The 26,901-nt window shown below is 50.7% G+C and overlaps 1 protein-coding gene across 16 annotated transcripts in view; it reads left to right on the top strand.

The window, feature by feature from the left end:
* Positions 1 to 26,901, top strand: part of PTPRS (protein tyrosine phosphatase receptor type S) — a 276,924-nt gene that overhangs the window by 240,082 nt on the left and 9,941 nt on the right. For 10 of the 16 annotated variants that reach the window (XM_075903067.2, XM_075903072.2, XM_075903074.2 and 7 more), the window contains 10 exons: positions 3,045 to 3,157; positions 5,816 to 5,863; positions 10,335 to 10,432; positions 13,986 to 14,109; positions 18,562 to 18,737; positions 19,274 to 19,393; positions 19,515 to 19,669; positions 23,801 to 24,086; positions 24,591 to 24,641; positions 25,057 to 25,235. In XM_075903067.2, coding sequence (XP_075759182.2) covers positions 3,045 to 3,157; positions 5,816 to 5,863; positions 10,335 to 10,432; positions 13,986 to 14,109; positions 18,562 to 18,737; positions 19,274 to 19,393; positions 19,515 to 19,669; positions 23,801 to 24,086; positions 24,591 to 24,641; positions 25,057 to 25,235 — 1,350 coding nt within the window. The remainder of the gene's footprint in view (positions 1 to 3,044; positions 3,158 to 5,815; positions 5,864 to 10,334; positions 10,433 to 13,985; positions 14,110 to 18,561; positions 18,738 to 19,273; positions 19,394 to 19,514; positions 19,670 to 23,800; positions 24,087 to 24,590; positions 24,642 to 25,056; positions 25,236 to 26,901) is intronic. The other 6 variants (XM_075903079.2, XM_075903080.2, XM_075903083.2 and 3 more) reach the window with 3 other exon arrangements.

Genomic DNA, 26,901 nt, shown 5'->3' on the forward strand with positions numbered 1-26,901 from the left:
TTTTCTTCCTTCCATCTATTGCTCCCTGGACAGCAAGCCAGACAGGTAAGAGCCCCAGGTTTGGCATCTCTGTAGATCCCCAGCGCACTGGACTGGCTGTGTGTTGGGGCAGAGATTTCTGCCCATATGATGTCTCAGCGTTTGCCCCGGCGCTCCCCCTTTCCTAAAGGCTATCTGATAAACAGATATCACAGCGTGTTTGTGCCAGTGGAAAGGCAGCGGAACGAAGGGAAATCCAGCTGCCTGACCATGCTAGGATGACCCCTCGTCAAACCAAATCCTGATTGGAGAAGAGTGAGGGTAGCAGTGAATAGCTCATAAAACATTCAGTTAATGGAGCAGAGACATTCTCGCTCCCGTTGCAGTCAGAGCTGAGTGCTAGAGCCCTGCAAATCTGTGGCTATCCGGGGGTCTCCATGGAATGTTTTTGCAAATGCGGATGCCAATTTTGTATCCGCACAAGGCTCTCCCGAGGACGAGCCCGGAGGATGTGTCCTCTCCCTGTCCGCTGGCTCTGTGCAGACTTTCCCTGGACTCTGGCAGGCTGTCCAGCCATTTTCAAGGCCGGGAGAATTTTTGCTAGAAATAACTCACAGGCTTGGTCATGCACCGTTAACAGCTGCTTCCAACTGGAGCCGGAATAAAGTGTTTTCCCACCCTCAAAAGTGCTGTCATTCCCAAGCAGTGCTCCATGTAGAGCAGGCTGGCCTGATCTCACTGGCTCCAGCTACCATGGGCATTAAAAGACAACTAAAAATGCATTCGATGCTTTACACCTCTGGGTAGGTAATTACTCCAGCTCCGTGGTGTCCAACACACTAGCCACTAGCCACATGTGGCTATTTGGCCAGTTGGGTGTGGCTAATTCACTGTTTCAAAACTGGTTGGACACCATGGCTCTAGCTGCAGCGGCCATGAGGGACAGAGGAGTGGGGGGCGGGGAGGAGGTGCACTCAGAAGGAGGAAGTCCATGAAGTGGCCTGAGCTACAATAACACACGAGTCTCAGTCTGCAATGAGGCAGAGGAAGTTCCTAAAAAGACTGAGAAGCAAATTCTATTTCTTTTTGCCTCCGAGCCATGGGCAGAGCCGTCTGCTCCTGTAGACTCCAGTTCCTTCAAATCTGTAGGCTGAGATCAGAATTTGTTTGCACCCGGGTGATTTGAAACCAGTGTTGTTAAAGAAGTGGGTTGGACACATTTATTTTGGTTTAAGCCAAGGTTATTTTGGTTTACCTTAAGTCAGTTAGCCTTGGGCTACTCCCCTAGCTGCCCTGGGGCAAGTAAAGATTTTAGACTCTTTGAGTTAAACTGGTGCCTGGTGTGAACTAGAAGATGAGGTCTGTGTAACTACGTCAGTCGGTTGTGAAAAATTCACACTCTGGATCAGCACAGTTAAATTAATCCACCCTAAGTCCCTGTGTTGACAGCACTAGCCAGTGGAAGAATTCTTCCATCGACCTGGCTACCGCCTGTTGGAGAGGTGACGTGTCCACCCTCGGATTAGCAGTGTGTGCTCGGGTGTAGATAAGGCTCAGTAAATGACTGTGCTGTAACCAAAGGGACCAGTGTAAGTTAGGCTAAGTCTCCATTGCGCGCCTTACATCGGCACGGCTGTGCTGTTGCGGCTGCGCCATTATAAGGTGTGCTGGGTTGCCAGTCTTCATCACTCGGAGAGCTCTCTCCCGATGACAGAATAAAACCACCCTGAGCAACAAAAGTGTTCTCGACAAAAACCTACATTGGCTGGTGAGTTTGTGCAACTTGCAGTCTGAAGAGATGGCAAGAGGGGGTAGCCGAAAAGCAACTAATGTGGGGGTTAAGATCAAGCCCTGTGAGCGTACAAAGGAATAGCTTCCAGGGTGTTGCTCATGGGCAGTTGAAGATGGAGCTGTGGGAGGAAAGCCCCCAGCCCCAACTCCAGTCCCAGCCCTTCTGCTGAGGCGCTGCCCCTTTCCCTCCTCCTCTTCCCCCCCATGGGGAGGCAAGATGGTGTACCACGCACGTGCTTCCATGAGCAGGCGAGCGCGCTCTCATCCCAGCCTCTCCAGCCCTAGAAGAGGGTGCACCGCCCAGCCTCTACAGCTTTGGGGGGATGGCGGAGTAGTGCCCTGCAGCGCAGCCTAACCTCTCCAGCCCCAGAGGACACTGTTGGGCCCGGCCCAGCCTCTCCAGCACCTGGAGGCAGGCGCTGGGAGCAGCAACACTCCAGCTATGTCTAGATTACAACGATCTAACGGACAAAGGTACACAAGTTGCGCTCCGCAATTTGCGTATAAGGTTGCCAGGTGTCTGGTTTTGAACCGGACAGTCCAGTATTTGAGCTTTCTGTTTGGGAAACAAATTGAGAAAATAGAAATGTCCAGTATTTTCTAAATAAGGTGTAATGTAGCTTGTGATGTAATGTCGAGTGTGTCTGGTATTTGTGTTGAAACCATCTGGCATCCCTATTTGCGAACCTTTTTCTGATAGCTTTTTCGGAAGAGGCTTTTCTGAAATTTGGCCCGTCTACACTCGGCCAAATTTTGGAAAATCCTCCTCTTTCGGAGGAGCCCTTTCTCCTTGTGGAAGGAGGAAGACAGGGCTGCCAAAAGAGCATGCCTGCTCTTCCGCTTTTTTTTTTTTTTTTTTGCAGAAGAGCAGACACGTTCCCTGGACGCGGTGGAGTTTTTCTGGGATACCAGAGGTATCCCGGAAAAAGCCCATAGTCTAGACGTAGCCTCCTATTGCAGGTTTTCTGGGGGCAGAGTGTGGGCGGGGCCAGGCTGGCGGTTTGGGAACGCAAACCCTTCCCCCGCCTTACACACCAGATGCCCATGATGTCGCAGTTAGCTTGAAGGGTCCGTGTGAACGTTGCACAGCCACAAGGTACCACATTAGTGCAAGTTGCATTCTTCGTGCCTTGCACCCCTTTTCTGAGCCAGTAGATTGGCCAAGCCTTGCACGAGAGGGGCACTCAGTGACACCCAGTTTGTGGCCGGTTGCTTGCCCAAGTCAAGTAGAAAAAGCCCCAAACCAACAGGATTTCTACTTTGGTTTTTAAAAGCAAACGGAAAGACTCGGAGCCGCGGACGAAATGTCTCCTGAACAATGCTGAGATCACACCTCACCACCCCAAGGACCCGGTGGAGATGAGACGCATCAACTTCCAGACTCCAGGTAACTGGCTGCACGCCGGCCTCCCTCCTCTAGGAAGGAGAAGTGGAGCGACTGCCCTTCTTGCCTGCATTAAGGCTGTTGCGATGCTGCCTCTGCTGCACCCCACCTCTAGCCAGAGGCCCAGGGAAGAGATCTCTGGAGCCCTGGGTATGCTAAGCGAGAGTGCTGCAAGAAGTCCTGGCTTGGAGCCCCCCGAGGTGGCAGTAGCTCGTGTCTCCACACAGCAGCCACTCCAGCCATTGTGAATGGGGTGCACCAGATGGCTGCAGTGGCTGGAACAGCTGTAGCTGAGGCCTGACTGGCCTGGTGAAGTCTGGGTTAGATAGGCAACCGTGTGCACTGGAACTGCCCTGAATTGGCCAGTCCTCCTGACTCCCCTCGTAATGCATTGCCTCCAATTGGGAGATTCCCCCAGGAACAGGAGTGGCAGGATTCCCAGAATGCACCGGTGCAAGCACTTCTACCAAGAGCACTGTGTGCAGAGGCACCGGATTAGTTCTTTGGAAACAGCTGTCATGTGGCCATATTAATGCATCACAAGGAGAAGCCAGGCGGCCAGCCGCTCATGCAAGCAAGCACCAGGCAGCGTTTTCTTGCTTAGTGTAGACGACCTCTTAGGGGGTCCTGCTCCACTCCTTCCCCCGCTGGTAACACACTTAACCACCTTGCCGAGAGGCACGAGGCACCCTCCCGTCTACACGCACAGGCCCCATACACATGCATGGGTCACCTGCCTGCATGGCACTTCTGCAAGCCTCCACCAACATGCACCCAACCCGGGCACTGCCCCCCAACAAGAGACACTAGTGCCACTGCACAGAGCCATGACTGCCCACTGGCCCGCTGCTCAGCTGCTCGGTCCCCAGAGCAGGAGGAGTTGGAAAGGAATTTGTTGTGCTTTGGGGGCTGGTTGTCGTTTTTGCCATTTTGTGCTTGTTAGTAATGTTTCTGCAGCTCCCCCCGCCCATCTCTGTCCTGGCGGTTGCCTCTGTTTTCTCGGGGCATTGGGAAGTTGGTAGTTAACCAGAGGGCAAGGATTGCTGCAGTTCAGATTCCCACAGCAAGGAGATGGGAGATGCCCTCCCCATGGTCTGTTCCAGTCGCCCAAGCTTTGAGGCTGGGTCAGGGCAGAATCCCCCTGGGTAGTGGCGATACCAGATTCAAAGCAGCCCCTGGGGACTGAGCACACAGGAGGGTTCTGCAGCAGCCAAAGCTGTCGTGGACTCTGGGCCAAACTCTGCTCAGTCCCTTTGGCGTCAGTCTGAGGTAACAGCGGAGTTGCTCTGGATTTACAGCACGGTGGGTGCCATGCTGGTACCACCGTGCAGCTTCTCTGAGGCAAGGAATCTATCGTGCCCTTGCAGGCCTCCTGCAGCCTGAATCCAAGGCCGGGATGGCGCCATGGGGGTTAATGCAGCTTGGTCTGACCTCTCATCCCTTCTGGAAGCAGTTTCCCCAGGGGAGCTCCAGCTGCAATGCAGAGCAGCTCCAGGAACCGTTGCCAAACCCCCACTGGTGAAACTGGCTTCATGCTGGGTGCAAATGGGACGCTCAAAAGAGCAGCTTGTGCTGCGCAGGGAGGGCAAATTCATCCCGGGGGTAATTCCATTCAGAGCAATGCCTCCGGCCCCGGGACGCATGTGGCTGGAGCGAGAGGGGGCTGGAGTTTGCACACCTGGGCATCCACCTGAGGACGCCTGCTTGACTGGGGGCTGGGATCGGCGTTCTACCATTGGCACATCCAGACCTAGGCTCCATCTGCAAGCAGAGGCCAGCACACGAGAGGAGAACTCCAAACCGGAGTCGCTGCCGTCTCAGCACCAGCCAGCAAGCTCAGGAGAAGCTAGTCATTCTCAGTGTGGTAGCTGAGAGATCCTTTATTGATTTACTGGGTGACTGTTTCCTGCCCTTGCAGAGGAGCAACTTGATCAAGGAGCTGCTTCCCATCTCTGACCATTGCAATGTAGGGTCGGTCTCTAGCCCATGCTTCTAGCAGGTGTACAGCGTAGTTTTAACTGGCCCCAGCCTTAAAATCGTAGGACTGAAAGGGTCCTGAGTAGGTCATCTGATCAGTTCCCTGCACTCAAGTCAGGTGATGCTTCCAACCTTCCCTTGGGAAACCATCACACATAGAGAGCTCATTGGTGGTGACTTTACCTTAGTAGTTCTCCACTAATCCAGGCGGGGATTTTCGGACAGAAGCCTAAACGTATCAGGCACCCAGCCCCCACTGCATTTCCGTGGGAGTTGGATCCCCTTTGAGTTTTTCAGCCTGCAGTATGTCGATGATGAAGAGAGATCCCTGGTGCAGGTTATAGGTGGGAGATTCTCTGGGCACCGTGCAGCCGCTAGGATTCAATCTAGCGTGGCACAAAGGCTGGGCTACGTGTGCCCTGTTCCACACCGGCTCCCTGTGATCCAGAGAATCTTCATTCTGTCCCCGGTAGCAAGTGAGGGACTGGGGGCGGGGGGCGTGTGTCCCTAAGGGGGTGGGGAGATAAAGCAAATTTTGCTGGCCCTGGCCCTACCTAAACAGCACAAAAAATAACTTTTCATTTCCTCTTAAATTTATGTTGCTTTTTCAGTTTTATTAGCATGAAATTTTAAAACAAGAAAAAAGTGTATTTTTATTTATTTATTTTTTACTGTTTTCTGCAGATTCTGGTCTGAGCAGCCCTCTCAGTGACCCTGAGTTTGACTTTGAAAGTTAGTTCCTGTGTGTTTTTGTTCCTGTTGGTTTACATTTTTTTCCTTTTTTTTTTTTTTTTTTTTGGTTGTTGTTGGTTTGTTTCTTTTGTCGTTTTTTCTTTGTTTTGTTTTGTTTTTCTTTTTCCTGTTTTCTGCTGAACTCTCTGTGTGTCCCTGCGGCTCTCCCCATCTCATCTCTCTCTTGTGCCATCTGTTTGTCTGAGCCACGCTTCCAGTTTTACAGTATCAAATGCAGGACTTGTGCAAAATGACAGCAGGGGTAACAATAACATAGGGACGGAGCTCCTGGTGGCTGACTTACGAGACACCGTCCGTCCCTCTGCCTGTCTCATTTTCTCTCAGGAGAAAAATCCAAGGTTCAAGGCTCCCTTGTTAAAGATGTTTCAAAAATGAACTTAGAACAGTCATCAAATGCTTGGCTACATGTGTGTCCTTCGGATCTGTGGGAGAAGGCAGCTCTTTGTACACTGGTCTGTGTGTGTGTGTTGCTCTGTTAGATGGATAAAGGGAAGTCTGTAGTCAAAACCATACTCCTCCTCTCTCAAGAGACCTGCACTGACACCCGTCTATGCCAAACTAGGGAAAAGGCCATTTCTAGTGTTGTTCTTTGGCAGTGCCCCGGACACACAGTCTATATGCTGCACCTTTGCTGGGTTTCACAAAAAGCTCCATCCAACTTCAGGGAGTTTGCTAAGATAAACAGGCCGTGGCCTTCAGCTGAGGTTTGAGTGAGGTTTCGGCTGAGTTGGCTGGTACACAGAGAGAGGAGTCCTCTGTGATAAGATTAGAGACGTTCATGGGATTGAAATGCAAGATGAGAACGTGCTGTAAGACTTTGCCCCAGTAGAAGCGGGGAATCCAGGCTCCTTTCGGCATGTTGGGTAGTTATTTACCCCTTGGCTAGGGGCTTCCAACATACGCCGACTTCAGTCAGACCTGTGGGTGCAGCTCCAACACCTTTGCTTGGTGCCCTAGATGATGACGCTGGAATAGGCCTCTAAATAGCCTAGTCCGTTGTTGGCACTGAGCTAAAAGGACCCTCTCCTCTCGGTACGGGGGTGGTCCCATCTGTGCTCCTCTGCGAAATGACGTTGCCAGCTGCTTGCTTAATCCAACCCCATATCTTTTCTCTCCCCCTCGACACAGTGCATTTCAGGCTTTTACGGGAACCACTGATGTGCCTGGCAGCCTGGCCAGGAAAGTGTTTACTCATTTCAGAGAATTCCAGCCTGTTTTCCTTATTAAGAGCTCTCGAAATTGATCCGATATGGGGATGTCTGAATCAAGACCACGAGCTCCCAGGCACTCTCAGCTGTTGTTATGAAGCGGGGGGCCTGGGACACACTGATGCAGGGAGCTGAGATGTCTGAGGCTGGCTGAGGGTTTTTTCTGGAGCTCTGATAAAGGAAACACCTCCTGAAATTCCTTACAGGGGAGTGTGACTTCCACGGTGGACATCTAGGATGGGGCCTTTTCCCATCATCCTCTGCATGATGGGATGGACAGAGGCCTTGTACTGTGACCAGCTAGTCCTGGAGCCTTTGGTTTTTTTGCTCTTGGGTTTTTTAACCTGTATATTTATTGTTTGGGATTTAATTTACAACTCTGTTTCTAATTGCCTATCAGCTAATAATCTGTAGCTCCTCGTGGCAGAGTCAGATTCCGGTGGCAGCAGCTGGCCCATATGCTGGCTGTCTGCCTGGTTGCCTCCTGCCCCAGGTGGGAAGAAATCTGTGGGGGGAAGGGAAAACGTATACAGATCTGAAAACAATTTATTAAGTTGCCAGTTGTTGTGAATAGAGCTCAGTTTGCTGTAATGATCAAGCGAAGGTTCTGGCCCTTTGCAGCCCTTCCCCAGCACCTTCCAAGAGGGCAGAAGAAGAAAACGAGGTCTGTGTGGAATGTTTATTATAACGTTAGCATCGTGCATCATGTCCCCTATATGTGGAAAGGCCAGCCTCTGTCAAACGCTCTTTATGAACTAGACATGGACAAAAGAAGCGCTTCTCATACGTGTTCCCATAACACAAGAACTAGGGGTCACCAAATGAATAGGTGGCAGATTTAAAACAAACAAAAGGAACTATTTCTTCGTGCAACGCACAGTCAACCCATGGAACTCCTTGCCAGAGGATGTTGTGAAGGCCAGGACTTTAACAGGGTTCAAAGTAGGATTAGATCCATTCATGGAGGACAGAGCAATCAAAGATGGGCAGGAATGGTGTCCCTAACCTCTATTTGTCAGAAGCTGGAAATGTGTAACAAGGGAGGGATCATGTGACAATTACCTGTTCTGTTCATTCCTTCTGGGCACCTGGCATTGGCCACTGTCAGAAGACAGGACACTGGGCTAGGTGGACCTTTGCTCTGACCCAGTGTGGCCGTTCTTATGTTATGAAACTTCTTACTTATGTTCACTTCCACCACTGAAACACAGCTGTCTCTGGGGCGGAACACGGCCACACTGCAGGAACTGAAGGGAGACTCCCACATCTGAGTACAGCAAGAGGTGTGTAGAGAATCAGGCTAACTAGAAACCCACTGGCTGTGACCCCTTCCTTCCATGAGCCAGGAGAGACATTCTGACCCCATGGGGATTAAGAGGCCATGCTGGACCAGCCTATCCTCCATCTACTTTTTGCCTCCTGGGTTTTCTTTTTCGCCCTCCCCATTCTCTGCCTGGCTTTCCAATTCCAGAAGGAACGATTCGATAGTTTGGAAATTACGGTGCCTGACTTGTGGCTCCGCGCTTGGGCCAAGCCCCTCCCCCACTCTGTCTGCCGTGAGCCCTGTCTGTGGGTTTGGGGATAAAAACGCTGTAAAACTGAGGATTGTCATGCTTGCTTTGCCATCTCTGTGCTGAGTTTTCAGAGTAACCGACCATGCTGCTGCCGCCGCTACTACTTTCACACACCGCCAACGGGGCTCGAAATTCTCCATTGCTCCCACCTCACCTCCTCCCCTTTCCACCCTGGGCCGGGGCTGGGGGGAATGCGATGGCTTCTCAAAACTTGCCCGGGCCCTGGCTGGCCGGCAGGGGAGTGGAGATGCTGCTGGAACAAGGGGCCTAGCTTTTCCAAGGGATTAGTTGCCTAGCTCCCACTGAAACCCGTGGCTGTTAGGTGCCTAACAACCTTGCTGGATCCCGGCCAGGGTGACTTGCTGCAGATGAGGAGAGCATGGAAAGCTTTTCCACGCTGGTTTCTATGTGAGCCCTTGGGGGGTGGGGATTAGTCTACAGAGAGCTCCCTGCAAGAACCTGAGTTTCTGCTCCCCCAGCCAAGTTTTCTGCCGGCCCTGCTACAAACCTCAGAGCGGGCTGTGGAGAGCAGCTTGTCGGTCCAGGTCCTGGCTGAGCACCACCATCAATCTCATGAGGCTTCAGTGACAACCTCCCTGGCGCACAGCTTCATGGGAAAGGGGGCAGTGTCTTGTCCTTTTCCTTGGCTATTTCCAACCATGCCCGAGACCTGTGCCACGCCAAGCGTGGTGAAAGGGACTGCGGGGGGCTTCAGTCTGGCAAGACACCTGCCAGGCGCCAGGTTTGGAGAGGGCCTGGGGCATCCTCCTTTCCTCCTGGAAGGTGAGAAGCAACCCCTTGTGATGCCACCAGGATGGGCCTTTGGAGCCTGCCTACAGTTTGGGGCTGCTCATCACAGCCGCTGGAGGAGGGAGCCTCGTCACAGCAATCTGCTGAACCTGTGCTTGGCGTTGCAGTGGCAGGGAGAGGCAATCCCAGAGAGATGTGACATTTCGTGTATGCCGGGCAGGAAGGCTCCAGATTAAGGGCAGTTGTCCCAGCCCTGAGTGTAGCTGCTGAAACTGGGGGTTCTCCCGCACCCCCTGGCTTGCCATATGCAGGGTTTAGTTTGGTTCAGTGGCTCTCAGCACCCCCACTATACATATTGTTCCAGCATCCCTGCCATGGGGTGTTTGCGTGTAGCCCTGGGTTTATTATCACACACAGAGCCATGACCGCAGCCTTGAAAAGCCTCCAAACGCTCTCCCATCTGCACGCCCCCTGCCACCCACCCATTTTCATCGGTCAGCAAGAATTCTGCCCTGTTCCTGTCTTTGAGTTGGCGTTTGTTTACAACCATGCCGAGTGCTGTGACATTTGCTGCGTAGGTTTCCTTTGGCAGAGTTTGCTCGTTTTAAGTCCACTACTGGAATCACTAACAAGCATCTGCTCTTTGGATTTATTTTTTCCTTTTTATTTTCTTTTGGTAAATGTTGAGAATGGGGCCATCACCGGGGAAAGCTTTCATTTTCCTATCTTTTACTTCCAAGGACACAATTTCGAGCCCTGAATCTTCTCTCTTCTAACCTCCCTCCTTTCATTGCAGATCTCACATTGTAAATTTTTTTTCTTGTTTTTATTTTTTCCCTTATAAAATATGCAAAGTTTACAACTGGTAGTTTTGTTAATTAAATGAGATTTCTTTTCTCCCGCTGTCTTTTCTGCTAGGTATGCTCAACCACCCGCCAATCCCCATCTCCGAGCTAGCAGAACATACAGAGCATCTCAAAGCCAACGACAACTTGAAACTATCCCAGGAGTATGAGGTACGAGCAACAAAAGGCATGCGGGAGAGACCCTCGGAAGCCGGAGGCTAAGAAGCCCACCCAGACCCCTACCCACAAAGCAACTAGGCACAAGCTTAATTTTGTGCACCTATGTGATCAAGTTGGGGTTAGTGAGGCTAATCCAGCATTTAAAGGGAAGCAGCTGCTTGAAAGCTTTGCAGGATTGGGCTGCAGAGAGCAAGGAGTGGAGTTCAGAAAAGTGGGCCTGCAGAAGTTGGATTGCAAGCCCTATGGGGCAGGCACCATCAGTCTGGTCCATGTTGGGTCTTGGTCCGTAGGTGGGATTAGCTGGGTCCTTGAAGTGTTGCTAATAGAGCTGAGCAAATACCCCAGGTCTCAGGCACTACTTGTTTGTGTTTTGATTTGCCCACAGTCCGGGTACTCTGCAAACAGTCTGGCACCGTACGCTCAAGGGCTATCCAGAGCCAGTCAGTAGCTCGAAGGTTACTGAACACCAGGTTCAGGGGTGTGTGAATTGTGCCGTGTCTGTGAGTTCCTGAAATCCCAGCACCAGCAGATGTCACAATCTGCCATCCCGACATGCTCTGGGACTTAAGTTACATAAATTGCAAATTGATTGAGTTGTTCATAATATGTGCTGGTAGTTGCTAGGCAAATGTACAAAACTGCAAGGCACTAATGTCCTCTCGCTCTCCTGCTGCAGAACACTTCTAACTAATGGGTATTTCTATTGTAATGTACACTGGGCTCTTGCTGTGCCCACACAGGCAACTCCTAGCTCCCTTGCATTCCTTTCAACACCCGAGCCCCAAGTGTTTCCCTTGTCCTCTGGCATGGCTTAGGTCTGGGGCTGCTGCTCCTCCAATATTCATAGCAAAATCAGAAGCCTTTCTAAAAACCTTTCCACTAAAATGCCAATTAGCAATAACTCCTGGCTTCGTGTCCTACAATCCGTTTCCTAACTCTAGTCTGTCACAGAGTCATAGAGGAGTAGAGTTGGAAGAGACCTCAGGAGGTTATCTACTCCAACCCCCTAAATCATCCCAGCCAGAGCTTTGTCAAGCCTAACCTTGGGAAACCTCTAGGGATGGAGATTCCACCCCGTCCCTAGGGAACCCATCCCAGCACTTCACCACCCTCCTAGTGAAGTAGTTTTTCCTAATATCCAGCGTAGACCTCCTTGGTGCAACTTGAGACCATTGCTCCTTGTTCTGCCATCTGTCACTACTGAGAACAGCCTCTCTCCATCCTCTTTGGAACCCCCCTCCAGGAAGTTGAAGGCTGCTATCAAATCCCCCACACAGTTTTGTAGACTAAATAAGCCCAAATCCCTCAGGGTATGTCTACCCTACCCTCCTAATTCGAATTAGGAGGGTAATGTAGGCATACTGCACTTGCAAATGAAGCCCGGGAAATTCAAATCCCGGGCTTCATTTGCAAGTGCGGTATGCCTACATTACCCCGCTAGTTCGAATTAGCGGGGTAGTGTAGACATTCCCTTAGTCTCTCCTCATAAGTTCCAGCCCCCAATCACTTTTGTTGCCCTCCACTGGACTTCTCCAGTGCGTTCACATCCTTTCTGTAATGGGGGGCCCAGTACTACAGATGTAGCCTCACCGGTACTGAATAGAGGGAAATATCAGTTCTGCCCATGGATGGCTCCCAAACAGAAAGGAAGGAGAGATCAGTTGAATAATTGGTTGGTTGTGAGTTCTGTTGCTTAGCTCTGCTTGCTAGTGTCACTGATGCTCTTTGCCCTAGGAAATGTGGGTGTGGAAAGGGCAGATCCGTTGGCTCTGTTGGGGTCTTTCCCCCCCATGTCAGAGTTTGGGGAGCGTGTGGAAGCCAGAAGCCAGTTAATACGCTCTACACAGATTTCAAAGTCTAATTTGCATAATGCAATATCCCAAGTGCCCTGGCTTAGTTCCAGCAAAACCTCCTCCAGTTGTGGAGCCAGAGCTAAACAAACAGCACTAATGAAATGAAAGCGAGGCGAGATTAGAGGGATAGAGAGCAAACAGACACATTACAACAGTATAAATACCCATTAGTTAGAAATGCTCCGCAGCAAGAGAGCGAGAGGACATTAGTGTCTTGTGGTTTTGTACCAACTTTTCCACCTCCTCTCAGCTGCATGGCTCATAAAATACACACCAAGAGCACCAGATCTAAGCCGCAGCAGCAGAGAATGGGAGCTCTTGGGGATAGGGTGCCGAGGGGAGGCAAGGGAATTAACAATTGCTTCTGGGCGCACAGCAAGGGTGCGGGGCCCATGCTCATGGAAACTGGAGGCTACAGCTCCCAATAGAGCATGCATGTAATGTGCCCCCCCCAACTCCTGTCCCCCCAGGAGGGGCGCAGGCAGGTTGCAAAGAGAACAGCAAGGAGCACTGCAGAACCCTTCGCCCACCCTCTCCCCCCGAGACTCCCAAAATGATGGTGGAAAGCGGGATTAAGCCCAAGTTTTATTTGATTCTCCAGCTGAGGATTTAGTGGTAAACATAATTAACCTAATTTCCATATCTGGGACAGCTGGACTTAAAAAACCAGCAACTCTGGCATAAATCATCAGGACAGGCAGAGAGGATTTTGCTCTCCAGTGCATTCCACTACCTCCTCCCCCCACCCTTATCCCTTCCAGGAAAGTGCTGCTGTTGATTCGGTGTCTTAGGGCCAGATTCCTTAACCCTTGTTTGACCAAGGAGATGCAACTTTTCTTCTCCTGCCAAATGCGCATGTGCCAGCTGGTGCAAGCAAAGCCTCCACAGGTCCGCTTGTCCATTATTTTGCTCATTCAAAAATGTTATCTGCTCTTCCGGGCTCTGCCCAGTTTTCAAATATCCCAAACAATGCTGCTTCCACCACTTCTCTTGGGACAGGACAATTCCCTTCCCACTGTTGACTACTCCTCACTGATAAAGAAGTGCTTCTCTGATATGTGGCTTCAATTTTCCCTTTCTCACTTGTATTCCATTGTGCCTTGTTGTAACCCCTTTGCCTCTTCCCATCAGGTACCAATAGATTTAAGTCCCTCTTTTTAAGAAAGTGTTAGCTAAAATATATAGATCTGGCTCTTCTGATTATTCCGCATAAATCCACCCCTTTGCCCCCCCACCCCCATTATATCTATTCTCCAGGCTCCCTCCCTTTGTCGTTATCTGTGCAGCAATACTGTGCCCAAGAGGGAAAGCCATAATAGTATTGTTTCTGGGCACAGTTGTGCCAGAGCTGTATAGAGAAGTTAGCATCTCCCTGTTCCTTGACTTGGTGCCTTTGCATATGCAGCCTGAAACAGCAGTGCTCCTGGGTTTGCTTGCATTGTGATTGTATGCGAATGGAAAATACTGCAAGTGCCCCCCGGGGTGTGCCTGGGATGCATTACAGAACGGGAGAGGGGCCGCGGTCCTGCCGCATCACTGTGATGCTGCTGAAAGCAGTGAGGGGAGGGTCTCTTACGGCTCGGGGCCGAGGGACGGAGAGCATGCCGCTCTTTGGCTGAAGCTGCAGAGCCCCGACGACGCTGCTGCTCCTCCTCTCTGACTACCCTGTTTGTCTTTCCTCATTCTTCCAGTCCATTGACCCTGGACAGCAATTCACATGGGAGCACTCAAACCTGGAAGTGAACAAGCCCAAAAACCGCTATGCTAACGTGATCGCCTATGACCATTCCCGTGTCATCCTGCTGCCCATTGAAGGTAACCATACTGGTCTCTGCTCCGGGACATTACAACTAGACTGTGGCTTTTTCAGGAGAGTGCAGGGCACCGTGGTCCACAGGGACCCATGATACTGCTCTCTGCTCTTCCCTCACCAGGCTCCTGACAGAGTCCCTCCTCAGTCATGAGAATAAGTTGTGATTCCAGTCACGCTCCCTGGCCCGTCATCCTTAGTTTCAAAGGGGCATTTTTTTAGCAGCTGGGTTCCCTTGACTTGAAAGTTCAGCTGCCAGCTGGGTACATTCCCGAGTAATGGGAAGAACTCAGACCATATACTGGAATGGGGTGGAGGTGGCACTTCCCCGAATCAGTGCCAGGCTTGGCGTGAGAGTCAGCAATATCCCCTGAGACCCGCTGGTGTGTTTGACACTAGCAGGGCTGGGCCTGCTCCTCATCAAATATTAAAGACGAAATCAGAAGCCTCTCTCGAAAACCCTTTCCACTGAAATGCCAATTAGCAGTAACACTTGGCTTCGTGTCCAACGGTCCCTTTTCTGAGCAGTTTCCTGAACTCCTGTGACTGATAGACCCACCGTATTCAGAAGACTCTCAGAGGGGGAGCCGTGTTTGTCTGTAACTTTAAAATCAACGAGTGGTCCTTTGGCACCTTAGAGACTAATAAAAATATATGTCGTATCATGAGCTTTCGGGGGCAAAACACACTCATCCCATGAGCTGAAGCAGAATAACAGAAACCCAGAATTTTATAACAGAAAAAGAAGGGGGAAAAAATTACCTGTCAGTTGTAAGACCAGCGCTAATGAGGCTAATTAAGTGGGCTGAAGCAGCTCCTGGCAGCTCCAGCAACCAATTTGCAAAGTGGGACAAGAGCAGTTTAGTGCAGTAGTTCTCAGCCAGGGGTACGTGTAGCCCTGGGGTAAATGGGGGTCGTCCAGGGGGTACATCAGCTCGTCTAGATATTTGTCCAGTTTTACAATGGGCTACATATACAACACTAGCAAAGTCAGTACATACTAAATTTCATACAGACAATGACTTATTTATACTGCTCTTTATACTGGGATGTAAGTACTGTATTCATATTCCACCTGATTTATTTTATAATTATGTTAAAAATGAGAGAGCCGTTTTTCAATAATATTGGCTGTGGCACTTTTTTTGTATTTTTCTGTCTGATTTTGTAAGCAAGTTGTTTTTAAATGAAGTGAAATGTGGGGATACATAAGACAAATCAGACTCCAGAAAGGGGTACAGTAGTCTGGAAAAGATTGAGAGCTACTGCACTTATTCTAACAGCGTATGTCTACACTGCAATGTAGGCATTCGAACTTGCAAATGAAGCTTGGGATTTAAATATCCCACGCTTCATTTGCATGTTCCCCAGCACCGCCATTTTTAAATGCCCCGTAGTTCGAACTACCTACCTTGCAGGAGGAATAAAGGTAGTTCAAATTAGGAGCTTTAATTCGAACTACCTAGTCTGTGCTGCGTGTAGCCGCTGGCAAGTAGTTCGAACTACGGGGCATTTAAAAATGGCGGCGCTCGGGAACATGCAAAGGAAGCCCGGGATATTTAAATCTTAAATCCCGGGCTTCATTTGCAAGTTCAAATGCCTACATTCGAACTAGGGTGGCAGTGTAGACATACCCACAGAGTCCCTGTGATCCTGCTCTAAGCCTCTCACCGTCATTCATGGCACATGCATGTGCCGTTTGTGCTTGGCCTTTCTCAGTCGAGAATTGCCCATATCTAGGCATCAAGAGCAGGCAGCACCTGGGGACAAGTTCTAGGGATTCCCCCCAGTTGGTGTTAAGGTTGGTTCAAAAAGTCTAGGGACACGGTGAATGGCTAGAATCATTCCCTTTCCAAAATAACTCCGGGGGCCTGGTTTCTGAGGAAACGGTGACTATGGAGATCTGCCAAGAATCCAGCATCAATGTGGAACAGCCCTGGCTGTTGCTGAAGGAGAATTTCTAACGTTTTTTATTACAAAGATGGCTGTGTCTCAGCTTGTTTTCCTCTGAAATCAATATTGCATGAGCCAATTAAACCGTAGAGCGAAGCTTTCAAAAGTCACATTGCTGGATTCACTGGAAGCAAAAGGGAATTCCTGATCCAAGCCCAGGGAAGTGCCGCTGCTCGGGGAAATAACATGCCAGCACAGGCGTGTGCTCTGAAAGGTGCTAGCTTGAGAGTCCCGTGATCTAGAGAAGACACCTCTGTATCTACAGAACAGATACCGTCCTTGGCACCTCTGCCAGAGAAGTGGGATTGGGTTGTGCAGCAGGGACACCTCCAGGCTAGGAACAGGACTGAATCCCAAGTCATCTCACACAGGCATTGAAGAGTCACCAGATGATAACTGTGTCCAGCCAGGAAATTCCCCTAGTTAGTGCAAATGCCTAAAGCCGCCCTGTGAGCTGCTGGAGAGTGTAAAGCGCTGGGCTTGGCGTGGCGGGCTGTTCTGCCTCTTCAGTCCCATCCTCGGCCAGAAAGCTCTGGGTTGGTCTGGGTGACGCTGGCTCATTGGGTGCTAAGTACTGGGAGAGGAGGCCTGTTTTGCTCCAGCGGTCCCCAGCCTGCAGCTTTCTTCCTGTCTCATGCCCCCGTCATCCAGCCATTTTCATGCCCTTCTCGAAGGAGCCGAGGTGACCTGGGGAAGGAGCTGGCAAGGCAGGAGCAGATTTGCAACGGCACGTGGAGAACGATCTGCAGAGAGATTGCTTGAAGCTATCGTCCTTTCCTCTGCACTAGGGTCCTTCCCAGCAACCTCGGCGGCTTCTGTCACGGCTGCTGCCTGTCAGCTCTGCCCAGAGAAGAGGGGGTCGGTTTCATTCAGCGCCCTCTCTGTAACAAGGCTGGTGACACGGCAAAAGATTGCACGAGGTCCCAGCCACCATCTGAAATGACACAGCAGGGCCCCGGGGACTGGGGAGGAGATCAGTTCCAGAAGCTCAGCTTTTGTTGACGCTCCTGGTGCTGCTCTACAGCTGCTCTTCTGCTTTGAATTTTTAAATTTTGGCGGAGTGGAGGCCGAGGTCCCTTCAGAAATTCAATCAAAGACGGTTTCCCCAGGCACCTGGAATTACCCGCTGCCTTTGAAGACTGGCAGGCAATTCCAAGTGGGTTTAACGTTGCACATAAACAAGGCCAGCCCTGTTGGCAGCAGTGGGAAAGAGGACTGGAAACCCATTTGATATTGATGTGCCCTCTCTCCGCTGAAACTTGAGTCAAACGTTTCCCTGTTGAGTTAATCTTAGGAAAGCGAAAACCTGCCTGTCCTGCCAGCAACTCGGGGGAAGGAGTTACAGGACAGATTCCCACACAGCTGTAGCCCTCTTCACCGATCATAAGTGGTTCTCTAAATCAGGCCCTTAAGCCTGACACGGGTCAGGGTCCATTTTAAGTGTGATGCAGCCCTCCTCCCACCATGCATCCTGCTTTTCCCCACCCACCTGACAACCCTTCGCCAAAGACTCAGGCAAGCCGCTATCACGCGACGGGCTTCAATTAAAAATCACAGCTCGCAGGCTATCATCTCAAAGCCACCTACTTCCCCTGCAGAACCCAGGCCTGTGGGCCCTGCAGAACGCCCCTTCACAGTGCAGATGGGCTCATCCCTCGACAACCCAGGGCGTCCTGACTCACTGCTTCCACCACCGCTTCAGAAACCCACCGTGGAGAGACACGGGGGCGGTGTTGATCCAACCCACTAGGATGAGGCTCCTCTATGAGCTGTGTGGTGCGTCTCATGAACCAGATGCATATTTGTCCCCAAGAGATTGTAAGTGCAGGGATCATCTCTTTTTCTGTGTCCGTGCAGCACCTAGCACCACGGGACTCTGGTCCATGAGTTTAGCTCCTTGGGGCTAGTGCAAAATAAGTCAGCTATGCAAGGCTGGGTACTTAATACCCTCCACATCTCCTCCAGAAGTAGCTATCCAGTGCAGCTGTACTAGCAGGGATGTTAAATTTAGATTAATTGGCTAATTGAATAATCAATTAAATTTGTATTGACAATTCAATTAGTCGATAAGGGCACCTCTGCCTTTGAAGTTGCGGGGGAGTCGCCAGCTGCACGTGATGTTTCAAAACGGCAGAGCCACATAGAGCCCAGGGTCTGGCCCTGGGCTCCACATGGAGCTGCCACTTTGAAGCACCCCCTGCCCTCCCTCCCCCTTGCTGTCTCTTTCTGAGAGAGGCAGCACGGGGGGGAGGGACTCTCTGATGAGCATTTGCATATCGGATAGTCGACTGGTCATTCCCGTCCCTGTGTACTAGGCCAGATCCTCAGCTGGGGTGACTGGGTAAAGCGTGGCTGAGTGCCGTGGAAGCACCCTGATTTACAGCAGCCGGGGATCTCAGGCACTCCCTGCTATAAGGAATTCACGCTGCGGCATAGCTTCCCCCCTCCCTTCCCGCCTGCCAGTACGGCAAAACCAGCTGACTCCCTTTGGCACTTTGATGCAGGGATTGTGGGCAGTGACTACATTAATGCCAACTACATCGATGGCTACCGGAAGCAGAATGCCTACATCGCCACGCAGGGCCCTCTGCCGGAGACCTTCGGAGACTTCTGGCGCATGGTGTGGGAGCAGCGCTCCGCGACGGTCGTGATGATGACTAAGCTTGAGGAGAAATCCCGGGTGAGAGTCGCCTGGTTATTGTGATCCTAGGAGGGGGGAAGGATGGAGACCCCAAAGGAGGGGAGCAGCAATCCCTCTGATCTGCTCCTTGGGGAGATTTCTACCCGTGGTGCTGGCCCCTTGATTCCTTGTGAAAATACTGTCCAGCAGGGAACTCTTCACTGCTCTAAGGGAGGAGGGAACATGCTCAGAGCCTGGCTCCGCATTAGATGAAGTGGCAAGGTTAGAATCCTGCTGTTTCTTCAGCGTGTTCTGCCGGGCCCTTTAGAATCAGTCAAATCCGTCGTCCATCAGGCCCCCAATGCGCCTCCACGCGCCTGCTCGGTGTGCAGAATCAGCACCTGACGCACGTAGGACGTGGAGCTCAACGTGTGGGGCCTTCCCGTGGGCCAGAGACATCCTGGGTAGCCCTCTGCTGTTTGGCTCTGCCTTGCCGGGTGCCCATCTTTAATGTGCTGTCACAATGGCCGCAGTGAGTGCCCCATGATGCTCTTTGCCCTAGGCGCCAGAGCTCACCTGTGGCGTTTCTTTTCCAGATCAAGTGTGACCAGTACTGGCCAGGCCGGGGCACGGAGACCTATGGGATGATCCAAGTGACTTTACTAGACACCATCGAACTGGCCACGTTCTGCGTGCGGACGTTCTCCCTTCACAAGGTGACGGGTCTCTCTGATGCCACGTCTCTGTTCTCCCATTCCTATGTTCTGTAACCAGCCAGAGGAATGTCATGGCCTCTGCCTGGCTCACGTGACTCTCCATTCCTCTGCCCCCCCTCAGAATGGCTCCAGCGAGAAGAGAGAGGTGCGCCAATTCCAATTCACAGCATGGCCCGACCACGGTGTCCCGGAGTACCCCACCCCGTTCCTGGCTTTCCTGAGAAGAGTCAAAACCTGCAACCCTCCTGACGCTGGCCCCATCGTAGTGCACTGCAGGTACTAACCCGCTTACTACCAGAACCACAGCCTCCTCCTCCATGGGGTCCCTGCTAGAGGTGGGGAATACATTGCCTTTCCAGTGGTGCATGCAACATGTTCCTCGTGTAGCTCTCCGCACGCGGTAGCTGCCTCCTCCCAGGCGCCCGCGCAGCATCTAAGGAGGAATCTCCCGTTGGGTTTCTCTTCGGAGCAGCGTTTTCTGAACAGAGCGGGGCAGGCGTTGGAACGGTTCTGTGATAGGGCCTCATTGCCAGAGGGCTACCCGGGAATGTACTGACTTCCAGGAGTGTGCGGTTTCATTTCTGTCGTGGTGGGGAGCAATAGAGCGGCAACGGGGCTTAGGAGGGCGGTGGGCAGAGTGGGCTAAGCTGTCCAAGCAAGAGAGTTTACGGCGGCTTGAAAGAGCTTTGAGAGCCGCAATCATTCTGAAAGCAGAGCAGCAGGGGACAAAGCAAAAGTCCCTCTGGGCAGGGAACAGTCCCTAATTCAATTTACCATCCAAGGAACACTTGCAGGCTCAGCTCAGACAAATCCTCCTCATGCCTAAGGAGAAATCTGGAGGGGCCTGCAGGTCACTTATTGCTGGGGAAAAGAACATCAGAATTTTACAGGCAGTCGGGGACTCTAATCCTGGCTCTCCTGGAGGATGTCGTTTAAACAGTCTTTGTAAGTGTGCAACTTATCACTACCCCTGCAGATGGCCCTTTTTATTCATTTTCCGAGAGGCTCTGGCTAATTGCCATCAGTGGGCAATTTCCTAGGACCAGCTCCCTGATCAGATGCTCAGTTCTTTCCAAAGCTCCAGCATCCTGCTTGGTTCAGGTGCAGTCTGATTAATGGCGATCAAGGGGGGGTGATGAAAAGAGGGTCCCCATTGGAATGGGAAGAAGAATCTCTTTATTACTAGCTGCGAGTGTTTAGACCTGCTGGCTCATAAATGCCTTCACATGCAAGTCTGAAGTTACCCAAATGTGTTTGTGCATTGAGGTAAAAGGGTGACACAGGTTACTCATTACAGCACCAGCAGTTTCCAAGCTGCCCAAAGATCTGAGTGATTACACATACATGCTTTTCCAGCCGCTAGATCATGCCAGCTCTTTGTTCAGGCCTGGAACCCCGTACCTAGAATTACCATAATTGTATCTGACGGGAGATGTCCCATCAGGGTGCTGTTGCAAATGCAGAGGTGTAAGCAGGGGGAGAGCCATATCTAGGAATGACACGTTAGCAGGCATGACTTTTCATCTTGTGCCCTCAAGTGACATAGAATCTAGCTTTCTAAAGTACACTGGGCTCAGTTGGAGCACATTGGAGTGGGGCTCTCTGAGGCAGGCACTGTATTTCCACACTGGATTGCACTGATGTTGTTCCTGGGGCTAATAAAGAGGTTAAGGGATCTTTTTTGTTTTCTAGTTCATTTGGAGGCCACCTCTTTTTCTTGTAAATTGACAAACTGTTGGCACACAGCTGTAGCTCAAAGCAACACCTTTCTGGGTTCCAAGACTCCCTATTTTAATGGAATTTTCCTGCCTCTTTGAAAGGGTCTTTCTTCCTAACTTTTCTCCTTCATGTTTCAGATCCTGCGCCTACACAAACCAGTGTGTATGTTGCGTCTCTAACGCGTGGACACACTCTGCACTTTTAGAGGGTCTTTCATTGGGGAATCCCAAAGCTTGTTAGAAAAAGATTAAGGGCTGCAGCTTCAGCAGCTGTAACTTGGTGTTGCTTCATTGACTTCAGTGGTGCTACGTCCACGTACAGCAGCTCAGGATCTGGCCCCAAAACACCCTGGTGATGCACAGAGGTGACATTTTCTCTTGTGGGCAAAAAAGAAGGAAAATGCCTGGATCACCTAATGCGTCTCCCCTGTCAGTGCGGGACAATTTTCTAGTGCTTTGTCCTATCTCAGTGTAAGGTACAGAATGGCCTTTCACCACTTCCTGAGGGAGGTCATTTCACTACCTGAGAGACCCTCCATCAGGGAGCTTTTTCTGGGATTTTACCCAGATTTTCTCAATTCATCCTGTTAGTTCTAACTCTGGCTCTTTGCTTACTTCTCCTCTGCATAGTCTCGCCCTCGTGTCCCCTTCACAGCCCACTTGTAAACCTCAATCTTTCCTGCCAGCCCCTTTCTCGTTTTCTTGATTTACTTCTGAATTGTTTGCTAGTGTGAGGCCTAGAATTAAGCACGGAGTTTCAGGTGTGTTCTTGCCGGGGTTACTGTACCTCCCCACTCATTGCTATGCTCAGACATCCCAGGATTTCACTGGGCTTTCTTACTGCCGCCCCACAACTGGAAACTGGTATGGGGTGTACCATCCACTGTCACTCTTGGCATTACAGCTTTCCAGTGTCTCCCAGTGGGGAAGCTGGGGCTGAGTTGATTTCCCACTAGGTCTGTTCTCTTATGTTTTGCCGAGTTGACGCTCATTTGGTTATTTTTCTGCCCATAGTTCTAACCTGTCCACAGGTAGGTCCATGTGTGTTTCTGTCGTCACCAGTGTTTGTAGTGCCTTCTGAATCAGTTTCATCTGTGAATTTATTTATGATGCTGTTTACTCTGCCACTCTGATCATTAACGAAGATGATGCCAAAGAAGAGCTAACTTCACACCAGTTTCTGGAGCACCCCACTAACCACCTCCCTCCAACACGCTACATTACCATTTACCATTACCCGGTGTCTGTAGTCCTTGCACCCCTGTGAATGTTGCCTCCAACCCAATCTGAATCAATTTGGAGTAAGATTTTGTGAGCCTTTGTCTCAGATGCTTCACTAAAATCAGGATATTACATCTCCAGTGCTGTTTTTCATCCATTAATTTTATAACTGTCAACAAAGCATGCTAGGCAAACTTGATTATTTTTTATTTTTATTCATAAAGCCATACTGCTTATGGCTCAGAATTCCATTATCCTAGATGGCTACAAATCATTTCCTCTCCATACCTGATCAGTTAATGTACCAGACTTGCAAATAAAATTACCAGATAACTGCCAGGATGACTTGTGTCCTTTTTTTGGAGACTAACGGCACCTTTTACTTTTTCCCCCTATCTCCATCGCATCCCCAAATTGGTGGATGCTGCATGCTGAGCTGCTGTGGCAGTGGGACATAAAACAATACCCTGACATTTTAAAAAGCCAAATTCTCCATGGGTGATGTTTTAAAAGCTGGTTAGAGGATTTAGCCTCACAACTTCCATTGACGTGACTGGGAGTTGTGGTTAGAGCCTTGCAAATCCACGGATATCCGCTTTCTATCTGCAGATATCCACAGTTTATTTTTGTGGACACAGCTGGAATATAAATTTTGTATCAAGAACCTGCAGATTTGCTCCCATCTACTTTATCTTTGTGGGTATCCACATCTGCAGCTATGGATGTGGACATCTATGGATCATTTTTACAGATGTGACTCTGGATACCAATTTTGTATCGTGCCGGGCTCTAGTTGTGGGGTCAATCATTCAGCAAGTTCCCCTAACACAACCTAGGGTGTGTCTAGACTACAGGGTTTTGTCGACAAAAGTATACCTGCATCTTCACTGCCGCTGAGTTCTGTCAACATAACGTCGACAGAACTCAGCAGTTTTGTCGATGGCTGTAAACCTCATTCTACAAGGAATAACGCCTTTTGTTGACAGAGTTCTGTTGACAGAAGGTGTTATTGCATCTACACTATCCTTTGTATCTACATTGTCATGTTGACAAAGCGGCTTGCTTTGTCGACAGAACTGGATATAGTCTAGATGCTGTTTGTCGACAGAAGCTTTGTCAACAGTATCTGTCGACAAAACTTCTGTCGACAAAAGCCTGTAGTCTAGACGTACCCCTAGTGAACACAGTATCTCTAATCAGAGCTAATCTTTAAGTAATTCATCTCCCTATGTTTTTTTTCTGTAACTATATTCACAAGGTCTCCATTGTTTCTGGCTTCTCTTTCATGTTCTTCACCCATGCACCCATTGTCCGTCAGTGTCTACATCTTTCACACACACACACACGGTAACCCTCCCATGCTCGCGATGGCTCACTCCATGTGGTCAGCCATCAAGGTAAATTGCTCAAGAGAAGGGTGGCACTGGGGCGTGGATTATGTCCCTTACCGTCCAACCTCCCCTTTCAGCGCGGGCGTCGGACGGACAGGCTGTTTCATCGTGATAGACGCCATGCTGGAGAGGATAAAACACGAGAAGACGGTGGACATTTATGGACACGTCACCCTCATGAGGTCACAGCGGAACTACATGGTGCAGACAGAAGACCAGTACAGCTTTATACACGACGCCTTGCTGGAGGCCGTTGCTTGCGGTAACACAGAGGTCCCAGCCAGGAATCTCTACACTTACATCCAGAAACTGGCACAGATCGAGGTGGGAGAGCACGTGACCGGCATGGAGCTGGAGTTCAAGGTAAGGGCAGACTATGGAGCTCTCAGCATGCAGCGGGGGGAGGAAGGAAGAACAGGGACAGAAAATGGGCTCTCTGTGTTTCCGGGATGGGGGGAACTGGGTGGGGTAAGGGGGGAGAGGCTGGGGCCACAGCTAGGGCCGGGGTAGGCAGCCAGCACCGTGGGTGCAGGATAGCAGTGGACTCCCCAGGTCAAATGTGGGAGCACGGCATCCTGCCTGTGCTTTCTCATGGGGTTTCCAGGGTGGCCAGAGCCCAAACAGCGGACCAGAGCCTTCCTGAAGCTTCTCTTTTAAGAGAGAAAATAATACCAGCTCCTAAGGAACGTAATCGTAATTACCTTCTCCCATTGGAGAGTAAAGGCAGGAAGGGGATGGAAGGCCTGTGATTGACAGGAGCGCTCTGCAGCTTAAACTTCCAAGGAATGACTGACGTCTGGCCCTTTGGAGGTGGAGAAGGGTTTTTGTGGTTCTACATTAAAGGAGTAATTACATTTCTGACTCTAGGGCTGCTGCAGTGGCTCCCAGAGGAAAGACCAGCTGCTGCTGCTGCAAGACGTTAGTGGACTTTCTAGCTGATCTAGTTAACGTTGAATTTCTACCTGCCCCCCACCCACCTTAGTTTTAATTCTGTATTTAAAATGTGAAGCGCAATGTCACCAAATCATAACAAGCCAGTGGGACAGGCCCTGGTGTGTCCAGTGCTTTGCTTCTGGAGTTGCCCCTTAGTGTAAAGCTGGAACCACACAAGGGACCTAGGAGGGAGAAGAAATTAATCTGCCTTGGGGCTGCTTCAATGGGTTGGTGTGAAGATGCTGGTTTTGAATCATTAAGAGCAGGCCCAGACCAATGGAATCTTTTGTCCTGCCCACCTATGTAAGCCAGTTTGTCCTGTGCAGCTGAGCAATTCTCACCCTATTCCAGGAACTGAAATAGTACCGATGAGAACAATTGTTTGTGTGTTTTCCTTCAGCGACTCGCCAACTCCAAAGCCCACACCTCCAGGTTCATAAGCGCCAACCTCCCGTGCAACAAATTCAAAAATCGCCTTGTCAACATCATGCCATATGAGACCACCCGGGTCTGTCTTCAGCCCATCCGGGGCGTGGAGGGGTCAGACTACATCAATGCCAGTTTTATCGATGGATACAGGTAAACAGCCCCCCCTTTGCAGCCTGCTGTTGTGACAGGCAGTAATTCAAGCTCATTTCCCTTTTCGCAAGGTGCTCAGATAAGTGCAGTGTACAGAGGTGAGACAAAAAGGGGAGGAAGGCTGAATGGATTGATTTGCCAGCCCGAGTCAGAACATCGATCCGTCATTGGTCTGTTCTAATCCACAGCTGCTGCTTCAAAGGAAATCAAACTCCGCCCCCCACCCACACCCACTCTGCCTCTTGTGCCACCTGATCATTGTACAGATTCCTCCCTCCCGCTAGGTTTATGATCAGTTCACAGCTTGAAATTTGGCATTGGATTACCTTGTCCTCAGAGTATAACCTCAGATGTTAGTGGTCACAACGTTATCGGTCCCTTTAAAAAAAAAAAATCCAGCTGCAGTATGAGACGGAGGATCCTGGATGGATGGACAACACTCGGAGGGGGGAATCTTGGAGGGGGAGCCGTGTTAGTCTGTAACTTTAAAAACAAATGTCCTGTGGCACTTTAGAGACTCACCAAAATATAGAGAATCGTGCGCGTTCATGGGCAAGGCCCACTTCATCAGATGAACTGGAGTGGAAATAACACAGTGGTTCTCAAAGTGCGGTCATGGACCACTAGTGGTCCACGGCCGCTTCCCATGTGGTCCGTGGCTCGAGCTGAGCCCCCCCCCCCACCACCACCTTCCCTCTCCATGCAGTGGGGAGCCCATGCTGCTGCTTGAGCCTCACTACAACACCAGCTTCCCGCTCAGAGGGCGTGGGGGGAGGGGAGATAAAGAAAGCCCCAGGGCCGGATCTGACAGGGAAGGTTGGGGCTTTCTTCACCTCCGCTGCATGGGGGGGGACTGAGCTCCCTCCCCGCCCCACTGGGGGATGGCAGTGCAGTGACATGCCGTCCAGAGGCTTTCCCTGCTGCAAGGGATGGTACTTGGTCCTGCTGAGAAGGCAGGGGACTGGACTCGACCTTTCAAGGTCCCTTCCAGTTCTAGGAGATAGGCAATCTCCATTATAAGAAGAAAAAGGGAGCGCAAAGCCAGGTAAGCGTTCCCCCTCATGCCCAGAGCCCTGCACCCCAATCCCCCTCACTCACGCCCCCCCCCACCAAGACCCCACATCCCCAGCTTCCTCCAACACCTCCCTTGCTCCTGCCCTTCCCTCCTGGCCACACACTGCATCTTGCTCCCTTCCCCTGGCCAGACACCTTACCCCCAGCCTGCTTCTGTACCCTACCTCGCATCAAGCCCTCACAAACCTCTCCCCTTTTTGCACCCCACCTCCTGCCCAGATTCTGCACCCCCACTCGTCCTGCACACTGAACCCCTCATTTTTGTCCCCACCCCAGAGCCTAAAGGGGTCCATAAAATCCAACAACTCCAGAATCACAGAAAAGTAAATCTGGCCTATGGGAAGCCCTCCCTGTCCCTTCCCCTCGCTGGAGCACCAGAGGAGCGAGGTGTCTCATCAGTGGGGCTGGGAATATTGGAGGAGTTTTACTTCTCACTTATGTGGTCCCCGACTGATTTTTCTGTGGGTCAGTGGCCCCAACCCAAAAATGATTCCCCACCCCTGCCATAAAAAAGAAAACATTGAAACCTTTTGGGCTGGACATTAATATTTTACTTTATTTAAAATGAAGTTTGATAAACTAACATGAGAAA

This window comes from Pelodiscus sinensis, chromosome 32 (genome assembly GCF_052426305.1).
Source record: "Pelodiscus sinensis isolate ZL-2025 chromosome 32, ASM5242630v1, whole genome shotgun sequence".
In the NCBI taxonomy this organism is placed as follows: domain Eukaryota; kingdom Metazoa; phylum Chordata; order Testudines; family Trionychidae; genus Pelodiscus; species Pelodiscus sinensis.